The sequence below is a fragment of the Argiope bruennichi genome, chromosome 6 (genome assembly GCF_947563725.1).
Source record: "Argiope bruennichi chromosome 6, qqArgBrue1.1, whole genome shotgun sequence".
In the NCBI taxonomy this organism is placed as follows: Eukaryota; Metazoa; Arthropoda; class Arachnida; order Araneae; family Araneidae; genus Argiope; species Argiope bruennichi.
This window is the reverse complement of record NC_079156.1, coordinates 19,428,791-19,448,562: the sequence shown is the minus strand read 5'-3', so window position 1 is coordinate 19,448,562 and position 19,772 is coordinate 19,428,791. Positions and strand designations below refer to the sequence as shown.

Below are 19,772 nucleotides of genomic sequence, written 5' to 3'. Positions count from 1 at the left end.
TGTTTTTCTCATTTCTAATAATTTTATATTTAAAAATTTGTAATTTTCATTTTGTTCCAATAATATTAAAATATTATCATTCAAAGAAGGTACTTTCATTAACTCTTTCGCCGTCCTCTCTTGCCCAGGAAAGTTTCTATTTTTTGCTGTATTAGAGCAAATAAAAATAAAAACACAAACAAGTAAACATTTACAAAGCATTTTAAACGTTTCAAAATTTTAAAATGTAGATGAACACTTAAAGCATATTACAGCTGCCAACCTGCAGAAGTTTCACTTGAATGTGCTAGACATGTAATTTATAACAAGAAAAATAGTGCTGGTCAGAAATTCACAAAACGAGACTATCTAGTATTAAATTTTGATAGATCCAGCTCTTTTATGACTATTCAGATTTAAAATATACTCAGAACAAAGAGGAGGTACTAATATAATACTGTTTTTAGATTCAATGATTAAATCTATATTCATAAAAACTTGTACATTCATTTGAACCTGTACTGTTCTTCTCAATCACTAAATTTTTAACAAAATAATTTAAATAAAGGATTCCAGAAAAAAATTAAATTACCAAAAATAAATATTTGCAACAATTTTGTTTTAGTCCTAAACTAACTAAAATACTAAAATAAATTCTAACAATGACAATATGCTAAAATTATATTAACAGGAAATTCAAGAGGACAGAGAAAAATTTAAATTACCAACAAATTTGAATTAAAAATGAATTGGGCAAGTTACACTGTAAATTAGTAATGCTTATAAAAATAATTTTTTATAAAGGAATATTAACATATTTTTAAACTTTTTTCTTTATATTTTAGAAGTTTTATTGCAACAAATCTTTTACACATGTTATAAATTTTTCACATAAATGGGAAAGATTTTGTTATACATTTTTAAATTAGTTAATCAATTTAATGCACACACAAAAGCATTGTTTAGAATTTCTTTTCAATCCTTTCTTTTTTTTTTTTTTAATACTGAGAAGCCATATTAGATTTTTAATGAAGTCTACTAAACTTCAAAAATATATAATTATGATTTAATTAAGATTGACAGAATAGCCCATATGTAGTACCCTACAATAATTTTTCTAAGATAGTATTTACTTAGGAAGGTTTTATTAATTATTATTTTTTCATTAGTTTTTGCTTTAAACTTTTTTTGCAAATCATCAAAATAAAGTTTCTAATAATATTAAGACCAGGTTTTAATAATAATAACAAATGGAAACTGCATTTTTTAAAGCTATATGATATCTTAAAAGCAACAAAAATATTGGGGATGGGTGTAGCATTTTTTGAAGGTTATATGGTTTGGAAGTATGGCCACAAACTTTAGAGTAGATTTCTTAACAGTTTTCAAGACATTTTATGTGTTGTCGGTTACAAAATTTGATAGCTGGGGGGTGCATAATTAAAATCTTCCTTTTGAAGCCTTTTTCTGTCCTTAATTAATTACTCACAATATTTTTTGAATAAAACAATTCTTTAGGCGAAATGATTATCAACAAAACAAGTATGTTCTTCTTTTATGTTCTATATTCTCTGTAGTTCTCTCATCAATACTTCCCCAATATTCATAAAAATGACTTTTAAGAAACCAATATTAGTTTTTTTTTTTTTTTTTTTTTTTTTTTTTAGTTTTTCTTTAAAAAATATTTTATTGTCTTTTATTCAGTTTTTTATTGAAAAAATGCCATGAACAAAACTTTTTCGATAGACAAGATATTGAGATGGCAGATCAATAAAAACAATAATTCTAAAAATCTTCCTTAAGCCATTTTGAATACAAGTATTATAGAAAAAAAATTGATGATATCTTTGTTGTATCAAATCAATCAAATAATGTCAACATCAATACTTTTTAGAATTTTCATGTTTTTTCAGGTTTAACAACAAAAATAATTCAAATTTAGCAGTGAGACAGATTTTTAATTCATCCTAACTTTTGTTTCCATTATTCCAAAAAATATAAATCACAAGAAAAAAGGAAAAATATTGAAAATCCAAAATATTTTATAAAACTTTTTAAAAATTGCAAAAAATTATTATTATTTTTTAATTTTAAAACACTGATGCTGGTTGAACTATTTTTATCAGAATCAATTTGATAATACATTCTGAAAAAGTTCTTAATTTCTTTTAAGAATATATTTTAATACCAATGTCTTCAAAAAAAATTAAAATGTACAGTGTACCCCTAATATATTTAAGCTACATTAAGTAAATACATCACTGACTTCTTGACTTTTTCTTCTATAAATTACTAAGTTTTCTTTATATACTTACATCATTATCAGAAGTTCCACAAATACCACAAGATTTGCATTCAATACATTGCCAACGGTACTTCTTAACAGAAGCAGTCATATTTGGCGTAAATTGCAAACAAGTTGGATGGGCTGTTAAGTAAGATATATTAACAAGTCTGAGCACAAAAGTGATAAAATTTTATACATACAACAATATATTATGAACTAATGATAAAAGTTGAATTTAAATCATTTTTAAAATTCTATTAATTATTGAAAATATTAAATGTTTCATGAGAATTTCTTATTGCAAGAAGACATGCTTATTCATTGTTCAAGAATTGTTATTAAGGATACATTGTTATAAGGATAATGATTATTTTGCTTTATTTCAAATGATAGTTTAATATATACAGAATTATTTATTTCCACTATAAATAAATTGAACATAAATATTAACACAGTTATTATTAATCTTCCACGCATTAAAAACACAAATTTATGAGATGATATCAAGCAGTTGTCACACTTTTATAAAGCACAAAACCATACAAATCAAAAGCTGTACAAAGCCACACACACAGTTATTATATTATACTACTTACATATCAGTTTCTAGAACCAAAAGGCCCCTTTCTAGTTTGGTTAATTAGAAGTGGGTTATTTGTTTTTAAGGGAAAAAGAAAATAATAATATCAAAGCACGCAATGAAATGAAACATATTAATTATATATATATATATATATATATATATATATATATATATATATATATATATATATATATATATATATAAATGACAAACACACACATATATATATATATTCTCCCGGAATGAAATAAAACAAAGTTAAAAATTCAAATTGTCTTTGGCCACGATTATGCTTAAAAATTATGGTTATATATATACACATATGCATACTAAATAATAATTAGTCCACTAATACTAATACTAAAAATTCATGTACATCACAACTATTTACATTCTCATTATCTCTTATCTCTCAACAAATTTTCATTCTCATTTACCTGAACGGCCACAATCTGAACAAGAAACCAATTCCTCAGGCATCCTTGTTTTTTTGTTTTCAATACTATCGCCTAAACAAAAGTCACAGTATGTACTTGGCAGTGTATTTCCTTTTTCTGAGGTAGGTCTTGGTGCTGGTAAGGAAAACAAAAACAAAAATAATTCTACCATAGTAAAAATTACTAACTACAATTCTTTAAAGAGAAACTCTACATTTTATTTCTTCAAAAATAACATCAAAAAATAAATATGCAATAAAAGAAACCTTTAAAAAAAGTCATGCTCTACACATAAATAGAGATAGCCAACATTAAACAAAATGCCATGCAGAATAAGAAAGTTGAAGAGATTTTTTTGACCGATCAAAGCTACTGTAAAATTTCTTAACAAAAAGAAATGGACTATTTCATGCACAGTTATTAAAAGACTTTGTAAGATTATTTCTGAATTTTTACAGAAATGAAAACAATAGCAACATTAAATGCATAAAATTAGTTGTTTTACTTTTTGCTAGAATCCTAGCACAGCTATTAATAAAGTACAACATTGAGAGTTGGCAGCTTAATGACAGTAAAACATACCCTCCAACATTGGTTACCCACTCATCTGTAATACTTCTTCAGGCATATTACGTATTAGAAATATCCATAAATTATTGAAAAATAGATATTTCCAAAGAATTTTATTAATTAAGTCACCCAAATTTATTTAACAGATATTTATTATTGACTACATAAATAAGTGAAATAATGTTATTTAAAAAATATCAGACAATACGATTTTGTTGATCAAACAAATTAATACTATTTTTCATACATCTACAAGCTTTTTTTAAAAAATTAAACAGCAAGCACTTGTACTTTTTAAAAAATTATCATAGCTCAATTTAACATCATAACAAACCCTCATGCATATTTTGTAATAAGAAACAACTCCAGTGTTTTTGAATTTATTTTAAAACAAAATTCCAGTTTTTCTTTTCAACCCATGCTAAAAAAAAATGTTTTTCACTAACCACTAGCATTGGTGTGAGTGATGATCGGGAAGAGGGTACTTTAGGCATTTTTTTTGTAATTTTCTATAATTTTTCGCCATATATATATGCATAACTATAGTTTCACCTAATATCCGTAGCTGTTGGAGGGTATGGTAGAAGTAAAATACTGTATATTTTTGGTCCATTTCACATAATTACAAAAATAATTATAAGCAATAAATAATATTTCTCTCAAGATAATGATTGATTATCCAAAGTAGAAAATTAGTTTACAGTTGTAATTGGGCATTAAAATAAGAGAAAATTTAATCCTAAAGTTAATAGAAATATAAGAATTCAAAAGTTGTATATTATGATAAATGTAAAATATTAATTTGAAACTTATAGACATATTGCACTGAAAAATCTCTCTCTCTCTCTTGCTATCCTTGCAGTAATGCAGTATACCTCAAAGAAAAAAATTTCAAAGATTTTATTAAAACAAAAGTAAAATTCTGAATTTTTAAAAAAATAATTAAGATGATTTTATTGAAAAAAATCAAAATAATTTCTCCCCTCAACTTTCTTGCATATTTCAAAGTAATTATAGACCATTATTCAAATCTATTGTGTACATATACTGCTTAAAATAAAAATTTAATTACAATAAATAAAAACCAAACTGTGCTTTTTATTATATGCCATTTAATTTTTGATTATTAATGTATAACCATAAATTTACTCTTTGTAATGACATCTAATAAAAGCCAAACTGTGCTTTTTATTAAGATATCATTACAAAAAGTAAGTTTATAATTATACATTAACAATCGAAAATTTGGATTGCAAACTAGTATAATGAAACTGGGGGGGGGGAGTCAGAAAGCAACAATAAAGGAAGGAAGGGGAGACCTTCTTAATGATTCAATTTATAAGTGAATTAAATATTATTAATTTATTAAGTGAAATAAATACACTCTAAATGTCTTTGTGCAAATATTAACATTTTCTCTGAACAAAATTACAAAATTCCTTTGGATGTCAGTGGCAATGCATAGGTAAATAAATGCAGTAATTGGAAACATAAATAAAAATTTCATTAAATAGGTAAGGTAATCAAGAAGATTAAAAAAGAAGAAAACCCAAAATAACCTTTTGTGGAGTTTTTCTACATACTGAAAAATTTGTTTAGGTGTACCAATACTAATTAAGTGATTTAATGCAAATTTTATTCAGTTACACAATTTTAAGATATGGACTAAGTTGTGTTCATGCAACTTGTTGTTGCATTTTTTAGTTGTAATGTTCACCAACACAAGAGCATAATTCTATTTTCTTTAATTCAGAAGGTGTAAAACAGCTATTTCTATCATAATCTTGAGAAAATAATTTTTTCCCCTCTTACTGATTACAATATTTTCATAGTGTTTACTTGTAAACAAATCTTTCTAATGAAATCAGCAATATACTTTTTTTCTCTCTTTATACTTTTTTGAACTCAATTCGTAACAATATTTTTTATTGCTGCAACAAAATCAAATTGCATAATCTATTACTTCAAGTTTTCTTTCCACTACATAAAGAAAAGGTTTGAAAATTCGGTAAATTTATTTTCATTTAATGACTAAAATGTAGCCATTTGATAAAATTTTTAATTATGGAGTAACAGCAATTAATACTGCATCATCTAAGTGAGAAAAGAAGAAGAGGGATAACTCTCTTTCCTCTTATACATCTATTTTTGTCTATAAATTTCTGAATAAAAATATTATGCTGCTTTACCACCATACTAACATTTTCTTGTTATGATGAAATAAGTTTATTAAATTTAACTATTATGAAATCAAATAGTGAAATATACGGTAATTTTAAAATAATTTATTTTAGAGTATTTGACAGGAAGCAGAAGAATTTACTCTAATCCAACTATTGTTATTGTATTAGCTGATTTTTCAACAATTTAATAGACAATTGTTATAACAATTATAGTTTATATGAATTCTTTATAACCCATTTTATTTCAGATTAATCAATTTAGATTCTGTTAAATTTTCACTCTATTTTCTTTTTTAATACACAAAAAACTTGTAGTTGATGGTGCTGAAATAATAAATGAAATAAATGGAATGTTGGACAGAAATTTTAAATGAACTGCTTAGCAAAAAACAAAAAATAACAGCTCGTATAAAAGTTGCTAGCAAGAAAGTAAACAAAAAACTTTATCTAATCTTCACATGAGAATGACTGAAATTCTGTGTTTCCATTCAACTTTTCAGATTGAATAATTGCATTCTTAATGTGATGAAAAATTCCAATATTTTTGAGCTTTTGTTTTTCAATAATTTCTATAGGATATTAAAAAAAACCAAATATATATTATTCAAATAGGAAATGTTAAACAATTGAAAGAACAAATCCACCTACATATTTTTTAAATCTCTTTGTAGGGCAAAGGGAGGGGGGACTCCATTAAACACAAGCAAAATTTTGAAACAATTAGACAAGACATAGGATGACTGCGTGATTATTTAAATTTTTTAAAGAGCATGTTTCACAAACTCAGTGAACTCTTTTTTTTTTATTGGTATTCATTATTGATGCTTTTAGGTAGGAATTTCGATTTTGGTGATATCTCAGAAGTAAAGTTAAACACATGTGCTGGTAAGTATAAAGATCCATGATAAATGTAAATTTTAAAACTGCATAACATGTGTTTGTGTTGTGTGTAATGATATTTTTAACTCTATTTATACTTAATTTATTTCCTAAATTTTTATCTTAATTCAGCCCATATTAATTTCATTCACAAATGTTCTTTTATTTCCTGATCCAATTGCACCTTTTTTATTAAATTAATGCAACAGAAACTCTGTAAAATTGCTGAAATAGAAAAGTTCCCACATTCTGGGTGAAGGGAAAAAATACTGTTAATCTAAACAAATTCTTTTAAAATATCCATATAATTAATTCCCTTACCTAAATCGACACATGTAAAGAAATCCCTATCAGAATCTCACAGTAAATAATAATGGAGATAAATATTTCATTCACTCTTTTCTCATTTCGTTCTTGTGTTGTGATGTAGACGTACCTTGTTGCTTCTTGCTTAATTAATTATGCCTACCGGGATGGAATAAAGCAAAGTTTAAAATTCAAAAGTGTCTTCTCTTTTTGGCCAAGACTGGTTTAAAAATGTGTATGTTTATATATATATATACGATCAGAAATTTTTTTATTTTCTCACTCTTTTAGTAAGGCATAGCTTTTTTCTGCAGTTTCTTTAAGATGCACATAACTTATTATTTTTATTTTTTATGTAGCAATTTTATATTACTTCAATTAATTGAATAATAGAAAAATTAATATATTTTAGGGACTTTCGGTTATTTTATTTGTAATTTTTGCTACTAAAATCCTTTACTAAATGATAACATTTAAACAGTCTGAACTTATGGAAAATATTTCACCTTAAAATCTTTAATTATTTTCATATTTTTATTTTAACAGAGATATAATGGTTAAAAAAGCATCTTCAGTATAATAGAAATAAAATTCTTCTGGTTTCACTTTTGTATAAATATATGTTAGAAGCTTCAATTTTAAGGGAAACGTTTCAAATGAACTTTTACTTATCCTGATTTCCATTTAAATCTAGAGAATAGCAAGCTACATAAATTAGAATACTGTCCTTAATTTGTTGAATAGTGAAATAACTGACTAAGTTAAGAAAACTGCTAATTGTTCAATATTATAGAGTATTATCTATGTACAATCACACTTTCCTTAAACTAACTTTTCTTGTTAATTTCTTTATCGAGTCTTCTAAATACATAAATGTCTTACTTTTTGTTGTATACAATTTTTTTTATAAAGATACTCTAAATATTTAAAGAGTGCCCCCCCCCCCTCTATCAAATATTTGGCCGATATAACATTCCCTAAACAATATTTGACATATTAATATATATTTAAAGAAACTAGACATAAGCTAGCAAAGGAAGATAATATTACAAATTAACTAAATTCTAAAATAGGTTCATGCATTTTGATAATAAACAATAGCTACATTTTCAGCAAACTATTCAAGTACAATTCAAAATGAATCTAATTATGTCACAATGTAAAATGTTGAACTACATACACATTAAAAACTATTCCTAAACTCTAACAAGTTGGTGGCAAATCTTTAATTCCACATTAACAAGTGTGATTACTAGGAATGAGACAAACAAACAGAAAGCAAGATGAAAAGCAATAATAGGATTATAAGACGTACAACTGTGTTGGTGACTTTTAATTTATGAAAAACAGATTCATCTAATATCACAAGACATTTAATTTCTCAGCCACCTTCTTGTGAAAGTCAGGAAATAAAAAAAAGCTACTAAATTTACATGTATATATATAGCTATGCCTAACTCATGCAAATGAATAAGTGAGCACATCTAATAGATTGGAGATGAAGATAATTAAGAAAAACAAAATCAACTAAAATTGCTTTGATAAGCCATTTTCTCTCATTTCTACAAATATCTCCAATTTAACAATAACAAATGCAGAATATTTCGATGTTTATTCCCTGAATAGCACTAATACAGACAACATGGGAAAGGATGAGGTAGAGGGATAAAAGCTGTGTGACATGCACAACCCACCTGTAGAAGAGAAAGAGCTTAGGCTCCTGAAAATGCAAGCTTTAAATACAAAGGAGAAAGGTGAACTATAGTTTAGAAAGAAAGAAATTTATTTTCAGTTAGCATGCCTAGATACTAGCTATGTGCAATATGATTTTCCAAACGTAATTGTTACTTTTTGCCTGAGTAATTTATGTATTTTTTTACAATCAATAACTCTAAAAGATTACAAAAAGAAAAGAAAAAAAAAACAATTCAATAATATTTAATTTCAACATATATCATTTCTCATTAATTCTTAAAAAAATAATATTATATTTAAAGAATTTTAATTGCTCATAGCTAGAACTCAACAACTTTCTTAGGAAAAAAAAACACACACACAGAAAACAAAAATCTAAATACACATTTTATGCAATAAAGATGAAAAAACACCGAAGCATAGTAAAATTAATGTATGCTTAATATATAAATAAAAAAAAGGGAAAAAAGTTTTGAAAAATTATTTTCATAACTATCAGTGACATCTAATAGTTAAGAAAGAATAAATAATTATTGATAATTTTCTGAAATAGAATTTATGAACAAAATCTCAAATCCACTTTTAGGTATATTTATTAGCAAAAAATTAACTCATTATTTTGAAAAGATTAATTATTACAAAGTTCCCCCCCCCCTCAAAATTATGGTCCATAAGAAATGAAATTTTTATATTATGAAAAAACAGTATGCTGAAGTTTATCCTTAAATTTTTCTTACAATTACATGAAGAGTGCATGCAGAATAGATTCACATAAATCATGGGCTCACTACATGCACACAAAATAAATAAAAATAACAAATATAACATTTTCCCATAATACAATGGGAGGGCATCTTTCTAACCATCCTTTTAAATATTTTCAGCAAAAAAATGTTGCAGTATTTCTGATAAAAAATGAATGTCAATAAAGTATAAATATGAAATAAACAGTTAATTGTGCAATATATTTAATAATTTTTAAAAATATTTAGGTAATGTAAATTTGTAGAAGTAATTTTTATATGACTCTCTACATTTTTAAACTATTTATATATTTAACAAATATGGATTAAATTACAAAGAGAGTGAGGGCTTGTGATAAACTTTTCACGTGCATTCTAAAATTAATTTTTATACAGTTAATATTTAATTAATACATGAAAAATTCATATTTTATTGGGATCATGATCTCCTTATGAAAATCATCTCTCTCTCTCTCACACACACACAATTCAATATTTTGAAAGCACTAAAGCTGATATGTATTTCAGTTTAAGGATTTTTTTTTATCTAATTATATCATAAACTCAAATCAATAATTTAAACTGCATTTGTGTGTGTGTGAATAACAAAGATAAAAAGTATTCTGTAAAAAAAATCTCTCCTTTTGTTAAATATATATATATATATATATATATTCTCTTAAAAATACTAATATCCGAGTCCAGAAGGACTGCAATCAACAGAATAATATATTCCATTAAATGAAATAAAATGGAAGATTTAATTTATAAATATTACTATTATGATACACTTTTATAATCAAATATGTAATTGTTCAAGATATTAAAATACAAAGGCCTTGAATAAAAACAAATTCTACATAAAATCAGATTTGAGAAATTAAATACTAATGGCCTCATGTGAAAAGCACGAAATCTTATTACATACTATCATAGCATCTGATTAAAAAACAGAATCTATTACTCAAAATGTGAGAACTTCGTCAATTTTGAAATATATTTTATTATAGGTAGCATGAACATTTGTTCTGAAAGTTAAAAAAAAGTATTTTGTGATAAATTTTTCATCTTGAGTATTCAGAATTTTTATGTAGACAGATTTCACTATCTCAATTATTTTGAATCTAAGAGAAGTCATTTCAGTGAGATTTTGATAAAAGCCTTTTGATAAAAAAATTTCTATGAAGATTCTGATTTGAATAAACAAATCAAGATAAAGATTTCTCTTCTACCTAAAATGCCAATTTTACAGTTTCCTTTTGTACTTTCTGATAGTTGAAGTCTGAGATATAAAAGCTTCCTTTTATAATTAAAAATATAATTTTTTTTTCACATTTAGATGTTTAAGTTGTTGACAAATGATAAAATATCAAATTTTTTTATTATATAGATTATAGATTCTTATAATTGACCCAGATACAGATTAATTCTTGAAATGATACATATATACACAAATGCATGATATCACTTCTATTCAATATTTCAGCACATTTTATTAAAAGGCAGAATTTCATGAAATTTAAAACATAGTTTGAACATATATAGTAAATTCAATACTTTCTCAATTCAAGCATTGCTTTACTAATGCTCAAAAGTAGAATACTTTTAATTCCTCCTCCCAGCTAAAAGGCCTTTGTTTTTTTATAAGATAAACAGCAAAATTTATAAGAGTAAAAATAAGGGTGAAAAAAACACACACACATTAATTAGATAAAATATGGAATAATTATTTAACTTTATAAATTATAAAACTTTCTTAAAAGATATTATACTGAATTTCATATTTTGGAAGAAAACATTCATTAAAAATATTGGATATTGGAGCAAAATTTTAGGGAGGAGGAGGAAGGCATAATGTGAAAAATTTAAATAGCAGAGGAAAGAATGAAATTCCCACTTTCAGATTTTATCTGGTATGAAAGTAAACAGTTATATAGTAATAATATATAATAAGACATTTAGTAGGAAGAATAGCAAAGTAAAAATATAACGGTTACAGATATATAATTTTTAAATTTTTATCAGATCATTACAGAATGGAAAAGGCATGAGATTTGTTAAACAGGTAGAGACAGTTTCAGAAGCTACTTCAAAAACTCCTGAATCTGAACTCAGACCATTTCTGTGGAAAAAGAAAACATGAAAAATAATACATACTTAAAGGACCATCTTCACTGGAAGGCCCTGGCCATGAAGACATGGATGGTTGCATGACCTGAGGAGGTGGGTTACAAGGAGGAGGGACAGGAGCTGGAGGAGGTGGAGCTGCTGACGGTTTTGGGGGAGTATAATTGGTTTCTTCTTCTGTGTTATCTGTCGAGTCATTGTTATGACCATGGCTATAATGGTAAGATAAACCAGGCCTGGTCTTGTAACGGGCTCCACAGACTGGAAATAAATCAAATTATTAAAAATCCAAATTACAAATGATGCAATAAAAAATTATTACCTTTCTCAATTTCAAATACGAGATTAGGATTTTTAATGCTTTCTTTCAGATTCAAATATACTTGAATGTATAATGGGAAAAAAATGGATGCCCTTTTCATATTTAGATCAATAACTTCTAATTTGTAAATTTTGTGATCAAAAATTTTAAACTATTATAAAATAAATTATATCCTACAGAAATTTTTGAAAATGAGTTAAAAACAATTATATAAAGAAATATAAATGATATTTGGAAATATAAAATTTCTTTAAGTAGTTTTAACTTTTTATTTAAACTGAAAAATTTTATTATTCAGTTTGTAAACAAAAGTTAGTCAACATTCGTTAATTAAGCTCTGGCTGAAATAAATTGTATTAATACATTTTTTAATTGAAAATATTGTCATAAATGTACTTAATAATTAGCATCTGTACCAGTTATTTTAAATAAATATGATTTCCAGATATTTTAAATGTAAAGTATTCTATTTCTCATTTTTTTCATACTGTAAAGTTTAGAGGCTAACATACATTTTGTAAATTGCTTGTTGAAATATGGACTAAATACAATGTTCTATAAGGCGCATTATGGTACCGAGAGGCGCCAAATACAGAATGTAGTAGTAAATAAAGGTACTCTTTGGTAGTAAATGAAGAATTTTTCAAAATTTTAAAGCATTCCCCAATAATTTTGAAGCATATTACAAAACAAAAACATTTTAAATAAAAATAAAAAAAAAAACTTTCATGGTATCAATAAAATTTCCACACTCTTTTTGCTCTAATTTTAATAAAATTTTAAAAAATTACTTTCAACACAGCTTACTTTCCTTCAGCTACACTGCTTAACAATTGCTAAGAAACAAGCGATTTATGCAAAATTGCGTCTGACAGCTGAACAATAAAAGTAAATTCATTGAGAGAGTGTGGTAGACCAGGACTCATTATCTGTATAAAAGACATTGCATGCAAGCTCATGATTCATGCATGGCAAAAAGGAACAAAAATTTAACTCCTGGCCAGATAGCTGTAAACCTTGCAACCGCTACCGGTACACATGTTTCTGCAAGAACCATCTCAAGGCGATTAAATCAAGTTGGTTTGTATGCACAGAAGCCTGTTCGTTGCATCCCGCTTTAACCACGCCATTGTCGTGAGAGATTACGCTGGTGTAAGGAACATGTTGATTGGGATATTCAAAATTGGTCTAGAGTGATGTTCTCAGATGAATCTCATTTCAGTGTGACAAGTGATTCTGGCCACAAATTACTGTGGGGAGAGCGTGGAACACGTTATGCACAACAATTTGTTAGTGAACGTGATCGGTACGGCCCATGCGTGATGGTGTGGACAGGCATCATGCACAATGGCAGAACATCGCTTCACATCTTTGAGCGAGGAAGCGTTACATAGCAACAGTATTGCAAAGAGGTTATTCTGGATCATGTTCGTCTTTTTAGGGGTGCTGTAGGTCGTCCAGACTTTTTGTTTATGGACGATTATGCGCGGCCACACAGAAGCATTGAGGTATCCCATTGAACATGCTTGAAATGCTCTTGGCAGACGTGTTTCACAAAGAACAATCCCTCCCCGAACAGCGCAAGAGCTCAAAATCGCCTTGAAGAACTCCTCAATAGTTTAGTGGAGAGCACGTAGAAAAGATGCAAAATATGCATTAGTGCCCGTGGTCATCACACATCTTACTAAGGTACTGTTGTCTGCATAATTCTGACCTGAAGATCAATTTTTGTGGGTCTGTTTAGAAATCATCCAAGGAGCATCTTTTTTATTTTTAAGTTTTTAATTCTTTTATGAGTTGATATCTGTATCATTTTGCACTATAATAAATACACATCATTTCTACTAAATATGTACTTAGTTTCATTTCTTCAATCATTGTCTATACTTAATTATTCCGAAAAACGTAACTGCTCATTAGCAATTGTCAAGCAGTGTATATTAATCTAATATTAATATTTTTGTGGTTTTCATATAATTAAGCAAAAATAAATACCAGAGTTCTCAGTTTATTGTTAACTACATAGGACATATTTCAAGACTGCATTTTTTAAATGTTATCTTTTTAGGTTAATATTTTCTCTCTAAACTACATGACACAAATACTATAATGCACAGAATGCAACAGATATCATCAAGCCTAAAAAAAATCGTGTTAAAATATTATGGAACAAGATGCTTGAATCTTTCCTTCTCCCTCTCTCTGTCTCTTCTTTCTTTTTAATTCAAGAATATTTCAGGATCCACAGATTTTAATGAAAAAATCTCCTTCATTGGCAAATTACAATTTCAAATCAAATATGTAATATTGTTATTCAATAGGCAATTACCATAAAATGATAATTGCCAAAACTTAAAAAGAAATATGGCTTGGTTAAACTTTCCATTATAAACAAAGCTTATTAACTCAAAATAAAAATAACAAACAAAATCCCAATATTCACCTAGAAATTTGATCTCTAAAACAAGCAATTCACAAAATACAAACTTTACTTATAACAAAGATGAATATGTGTATGTGTTAGCACATATACATAGCATTCTATAAATGTGTGTGTTAACACTATAATTAACTGAAAATTTTAGCAACCATTAATCTTAGAAAACCAACTGATTGCAAAAGATGGCTAATACATAATAAAATTCAGATTTGATGACAGTAAAAGAAATTTGTAACAGCATATACATAGTTGAGCCAAATAAATACATGAAACAAACAATCTAAGGATGACATTTGTCTTCTAGCATTATCTGCTCCAAAAGAAAATAATCCATCCAAGCAACAGTAATGATCAGCCTGTTTAGATAAGCACATAGTTAAAAGTAAAAGTTTCTCTAAGATACTACAGTACCACATTTTTTTTCTCAAGTCAATAATGGAGATTAATGAACAGATGAATGAAGGACTAACACTGAATTTTTGTTGAAACTTTAGAAAAAAATTTCATAAAATTTATGAAATGCTGTTTTTTTTTATGAAGATTATTTCTAAAGAAAAAGTACTATCCAAGAGAGTCAATTATTTCATTTGCTGCTATAATGGCTGCAAGGGTGATTATTTACATCATGTGTAAATAATAATAATAATAATGTGAGCAATCACTTGTGCTTTATAATAATCAATTCTTTGTGTGAATGAGCAAAGTTTGGTAAGATAATCAATGCATAATTCTGACAAAGCATGTGGAGTTGGTATATAAAAATAACCTTACAATTCTGCATACTAAACAGCAGTTGTTGTAGTAAGTTTCTGGCTGTAATGTGATTACTATTCTAGATCACCTTGTTTACTTAGCAGTCTTAACTTTCTGAAATTGTTGCTTGCTCCTTAAAAGCAAAAAGGTCACTATCTATCTATATAAAGAAAGTACCTTGTAATTTTTGTCCATTTTTGAAAAAAAAAAAAAAAATTGATGACATGTGCAATTCAATGACCAAGGTTAACTTTTTAAAGTGCAGCAGTTAATTCAAATATCAACTTATTAAAAATTTTCTGTACTTTCCCACTATATATTCCAAATATATATATCTTACAAAAAAAAATCTTGTTACTATCTAAAAATTTAAAAAATTGCTTCCTATTGGCACCAATTTTATTTTCATACAATTTTTTTTGTCTATTTTACAAAATTAATTTTATATGCAATTTTTAATTTTTTTTCTGTTATTTATATTAAGTGGCTTATACCTCATATTTTGATTTTTAATTGACTCAGTTCATAGGTCACAGATTTTTTTAATGCTTTCTTTTTTTTATAGCTGGAGTTCAATTGATAAAATTTTATTTCATTTAATATTTTTTAAATTTTTATTGCTTGTTCTAATATTTTTTCCAATCAATTTCAAAGCAACTTCCCAACTTACTTTTGAACTAACCAATTTCCAATAACATTATTAATATATATATATATATATATATATTTCAGCTTTGCAACTTAACAATAGAATTTCGATCTCTTTTTAATTTATATGTACTTAGTAACCACCTCTGATGACTGACTATTCACTTATCATATTAACAGAATTTATTCAGATAAGTCAATCAATTTTAATGAATCATACCTTATCACAACAAAAGAAAGTATTCAACAAAGAAAGAAAGTGTCCAATTCTTGAGGTTAGAAATACTATAACAGCTATATACTATTTGTGGTATCTCTAGAAAATTGAAGATAATGGGAGAAACGGGGAAGGAGAAGGCAACCCCTGATGGCATATATGGGGGTTATAAGTTATTATACGAAATAAAACTTGTTGAAATCAGTAAGGTTATAGTTAAGGCTGATGGATAAGTTTTTTTACTTGTAATTATTTTGAATATATAGATAATTCAGACACTTTTTTCTACTAGCAATTACAACCACATATTGTGATATCATTTTTATTCTTTTATGAAAGCATTTAATCACATATCTCCTACAGCTTTTAAAAATCAGATTAATAAAATTTTGACTAATTACCATTATTAAAGAACTTCAGAAAAAAAAACATTAAGACCAAATTTTACAGTTATTTTATATCAAAATGTTAGCATTCATCTCTATTATAAAATTTGGTAAATTCAATTTTTCATTATCTATTAGTTTTAAATTTTACTTTCTGATAGTAATTGATTAATTTACATTGTATCTTTAAACAGAATTTTTTAAGATAAGTAAATCATGAAACATATCCAGTGCTCACAATGTTGTAATGCTTTTTTTTATTTTTATTTATTTTATGAAGAGTGACTTCAGTGTTTTTGTATTCACGTTGAAACAACATTCTGTCCCCCCCCCCTTCTTTCTTTCTTTCAATCATGCAAAAAATACTTTTATTATTTGCACTGTTGTGAGCAAAGATTTGAGAAAAGAATAATTCCAGTGTATTTTGTATTTTTCCACATATACAGTCATTTTTCTAAAATTTTGCCATAAATATATGTGCATGAGTGTTGAAACTTTCTGTAGTTTTTCATTATAGATCTGTAATTCCATAGTTTTTATCTAATCTCCATAGTAACTACAGAAATTCTGCAATTGTTGGAAGGTGTGGAGAATTTACAAAATGTCAAACTCCTGCACTTTTCTATAAACAAATAAGAAGCATATAAATAATCATTAATGTGAAACAAATCCAATATTACTAGATAGGCCATAAAAAAAAAGGATGTCCTTAATAAGTTATCCAAGAGTTAATTTTGTTCATGTATTTTAGAGATTGTACATAGCCCACGACAACAATACTAAGCATTACTACACTCATGCATCATCACATATATAAAAATCAAATTCAACTCGCTAAATGATTTATTATAAAACTGTCCAACTATTCATAGTTGGAGATGGAGATTAGGCGTTTGCAACTGGAGATAGTATACCAAGTATATTTTGACACTTTTCTTAACTGTTTTTGCAAATAATTTAATTTTTATTAAATTAAAATTTTTTTAGTCTTTTTGTAGTACAAAGAAGAAATTTACACTTATATAAAGCTCAATGTGTGTGTTGGCACTCTACAGGCCAGACCGACCTACAGCTACCAAATTTGGCACATGCATACCTTGGAGGTCGGGAATGTGCACCTGGGGTCCCTTTTTTTGAATTTTTAATTAGAATTTTAATTATTAATTAAAAACTAACTTTCCTGCCAAAAAAATATTTTCATTTCCCCACTGCCAAATGAGTAAGGCTTCAATTTTTTTTTCCCACTCTAAAGAGGAAAGGCTTAAGAAATTTTCGGCACATTATTTCAAAGGATTCTGTTTATTTTCTTAATGTTTGATGCATTTAAAATTAAACATTGTTAATTAATCGATCTTTCAGATTTATTCAGAAGTACTTTTGAATTAAAATAAAACAGAATAAAGGAAATTAAAAATTTCTAATCTGCATAGCGTTACCCCAACTAGAGTAGAAAATTCATGCATTTGTGTTACCATTATTGGCATTGAAAATTCAGACATGCCCATTGTGTTCTGATTGTTGACAACTATTTTCAACGGATACGGACTTGGTTTTGAAGGTTTAATATGTTTTTGACAGATTATTTCAAATGATTCTGTTTATTTTTTTAGTGTTTGGTGCCTTTAAAACTAAAAATTGTTAATTAATTGATCTGCTCATGATGAATCAGAAAATTTTGTTGAAAACTTCTTGAGATATTATATAAATAAAGAAAAATATTCTTTAGTGCCCATAAGGTTTAAATACTCAGCGACTCTGTCTTCAGTACTCATATAAAAAACGCTTCTTTACAGTAAAAAAAATATTATTATATTTATTGCAGTTTAATCATTTCCACTTTAATTTAAAGCATAAATTCTACAGGAGCTAACAGAAAATTAGAGAGATTCATATTACGTTATGGCTGAAGGCCTTTATAATATTATGAGTGAATTATATGACTATTAAAATTTGAAGTTTTAAAATATTTTAATGAAGAAGCAATTAAAATGGGAGTTCCATAAAATATTTAATTATTAAAATTTTAACGTGTATTAAGATTGGCAAACCGGCTGGTCGCCAAAAGTGGCTAGTTTAAAATAAATGCATTCCAGATTGGCTATTCAACAGCCAGGAAAGACAATATTTCATACAAATAAGTAGTTACCAAAGGTGTTTAGTCTTTCATAAAAGCAGCTAATATCTTTCACTCTTGAAATGTGATAAGTAAACATAAATGTTTAAGAAAGTAGAGTATCAGGGTGTATAGACAAATTTTATCTTAAAAAATAAGAACTTCTAAGTATTTTTTAAGAATATTTAGAGAAAGAAATAAGAACCAAACTTGATGCAGTATTGATTATAGATATCTTTGATTGTAGAACTATGATGTCGTTGAAATAAAGTAAACTAGGCATTAACTAAGTAAGTGTCCAATTTTATACAAATATAAAAATTGAAAAAAAAAATCACCAGTAATTAATGAATAGTTTCCATGAACAATGAAATTAAGTCATTTAAAATGTTTTTTTTTTATGTATTTTGTTTGAAAAATCTTACTAAAAGATTTTTATTGAATGCCTTAAATTATTTAATTACACTAGAATTAAAAGTATTAAGAAAAAATGATGAAACTGCTCCTTGATTAAAATTCACTCCTCAAAAAAAAAAAAAAAAAAAAAAGTTAGGAACATAAGTAATTAAATTTAGAATATAAAAAGCATGCTAATTCATTAAATATGTAAATAAAATATTGTTTCAATTTAGAGATTTTTCTAAACTCTGTCAAACAGTTCCCCTATATAAACAAGCCAAAGAAGCTGAAAGAAACATCAAATAAATTAAAGATATTTTTCCCTATTTTTCCCATATTATGAAAATTACTTATTATGTGTACAGCCGACTACCACCGAATGAAGCAGTATTGAAAGGATTTGTAGTAGATGAATGCACATACTTTTACCATACTATTTCCCTAAACTGAAATAAAAACATTTTCCACTGACCTCTGGATTCATTGAAATTCGTGAAGCATTGAAAGATCCGACAATGCAAAGAAAATAGAGACATATCATTGAGTTATTGAGACATGTATTTTTTTTTTCTTTTTTTTTACTCTTCCCCCTCCCTGTTAGAAGGTGGGGGGGAGACACTTGGATAAAAAAAAAATAAGCCTTTTTAAGGATCTTTTATAAGAAAAAGAAAAAATAAGCAATTTTTCAGGACTCTTAATGACACT

The 19,772-nt window shown here is 26.6% G+C and overlaps 1 protein-coding gene across 2 annotated transcripts in view; it reads right to left on the bottom strand.

The window, feature by feature from the left end:
• The window catches only part of LOC129972237 (zinc finger protein ubi-d4-like), a 41,120-nt gene that overhangs the window by 5,828 nt on the left and 15,520 nt on the right, over positions 1 to 19,772 (bottom strand). Inside the window, exons 5-8 of one of the 2 annotated variants that reach the window (XM_056086291.1) lie at positions 11,820 to 12,050; positions 8,919 to 8,957; positions 3,287 to 3,421; positions 2,295 to 2,407 (exon numbers count right to left, since the gene is read on the bottom strand). In XM_056086291.1, coding sequence (XP_055942266.1) covers positions 2,295 to 2,407; positions 3,287 to 3,421; positions 8,919 to 8,957; positions 11,820 to 12,050 — 518 coding nt within the window. The remainder of the gene's footprint in view (positions 1 to 2,294; positions 2,408 to 3,286; positions 3,422 to 8,918; positions 8,958 to 11,819; positions 12,051 to 19,772) is intronic. The other variant, XM_056086292.1, reaches the window with a different exon arrangement.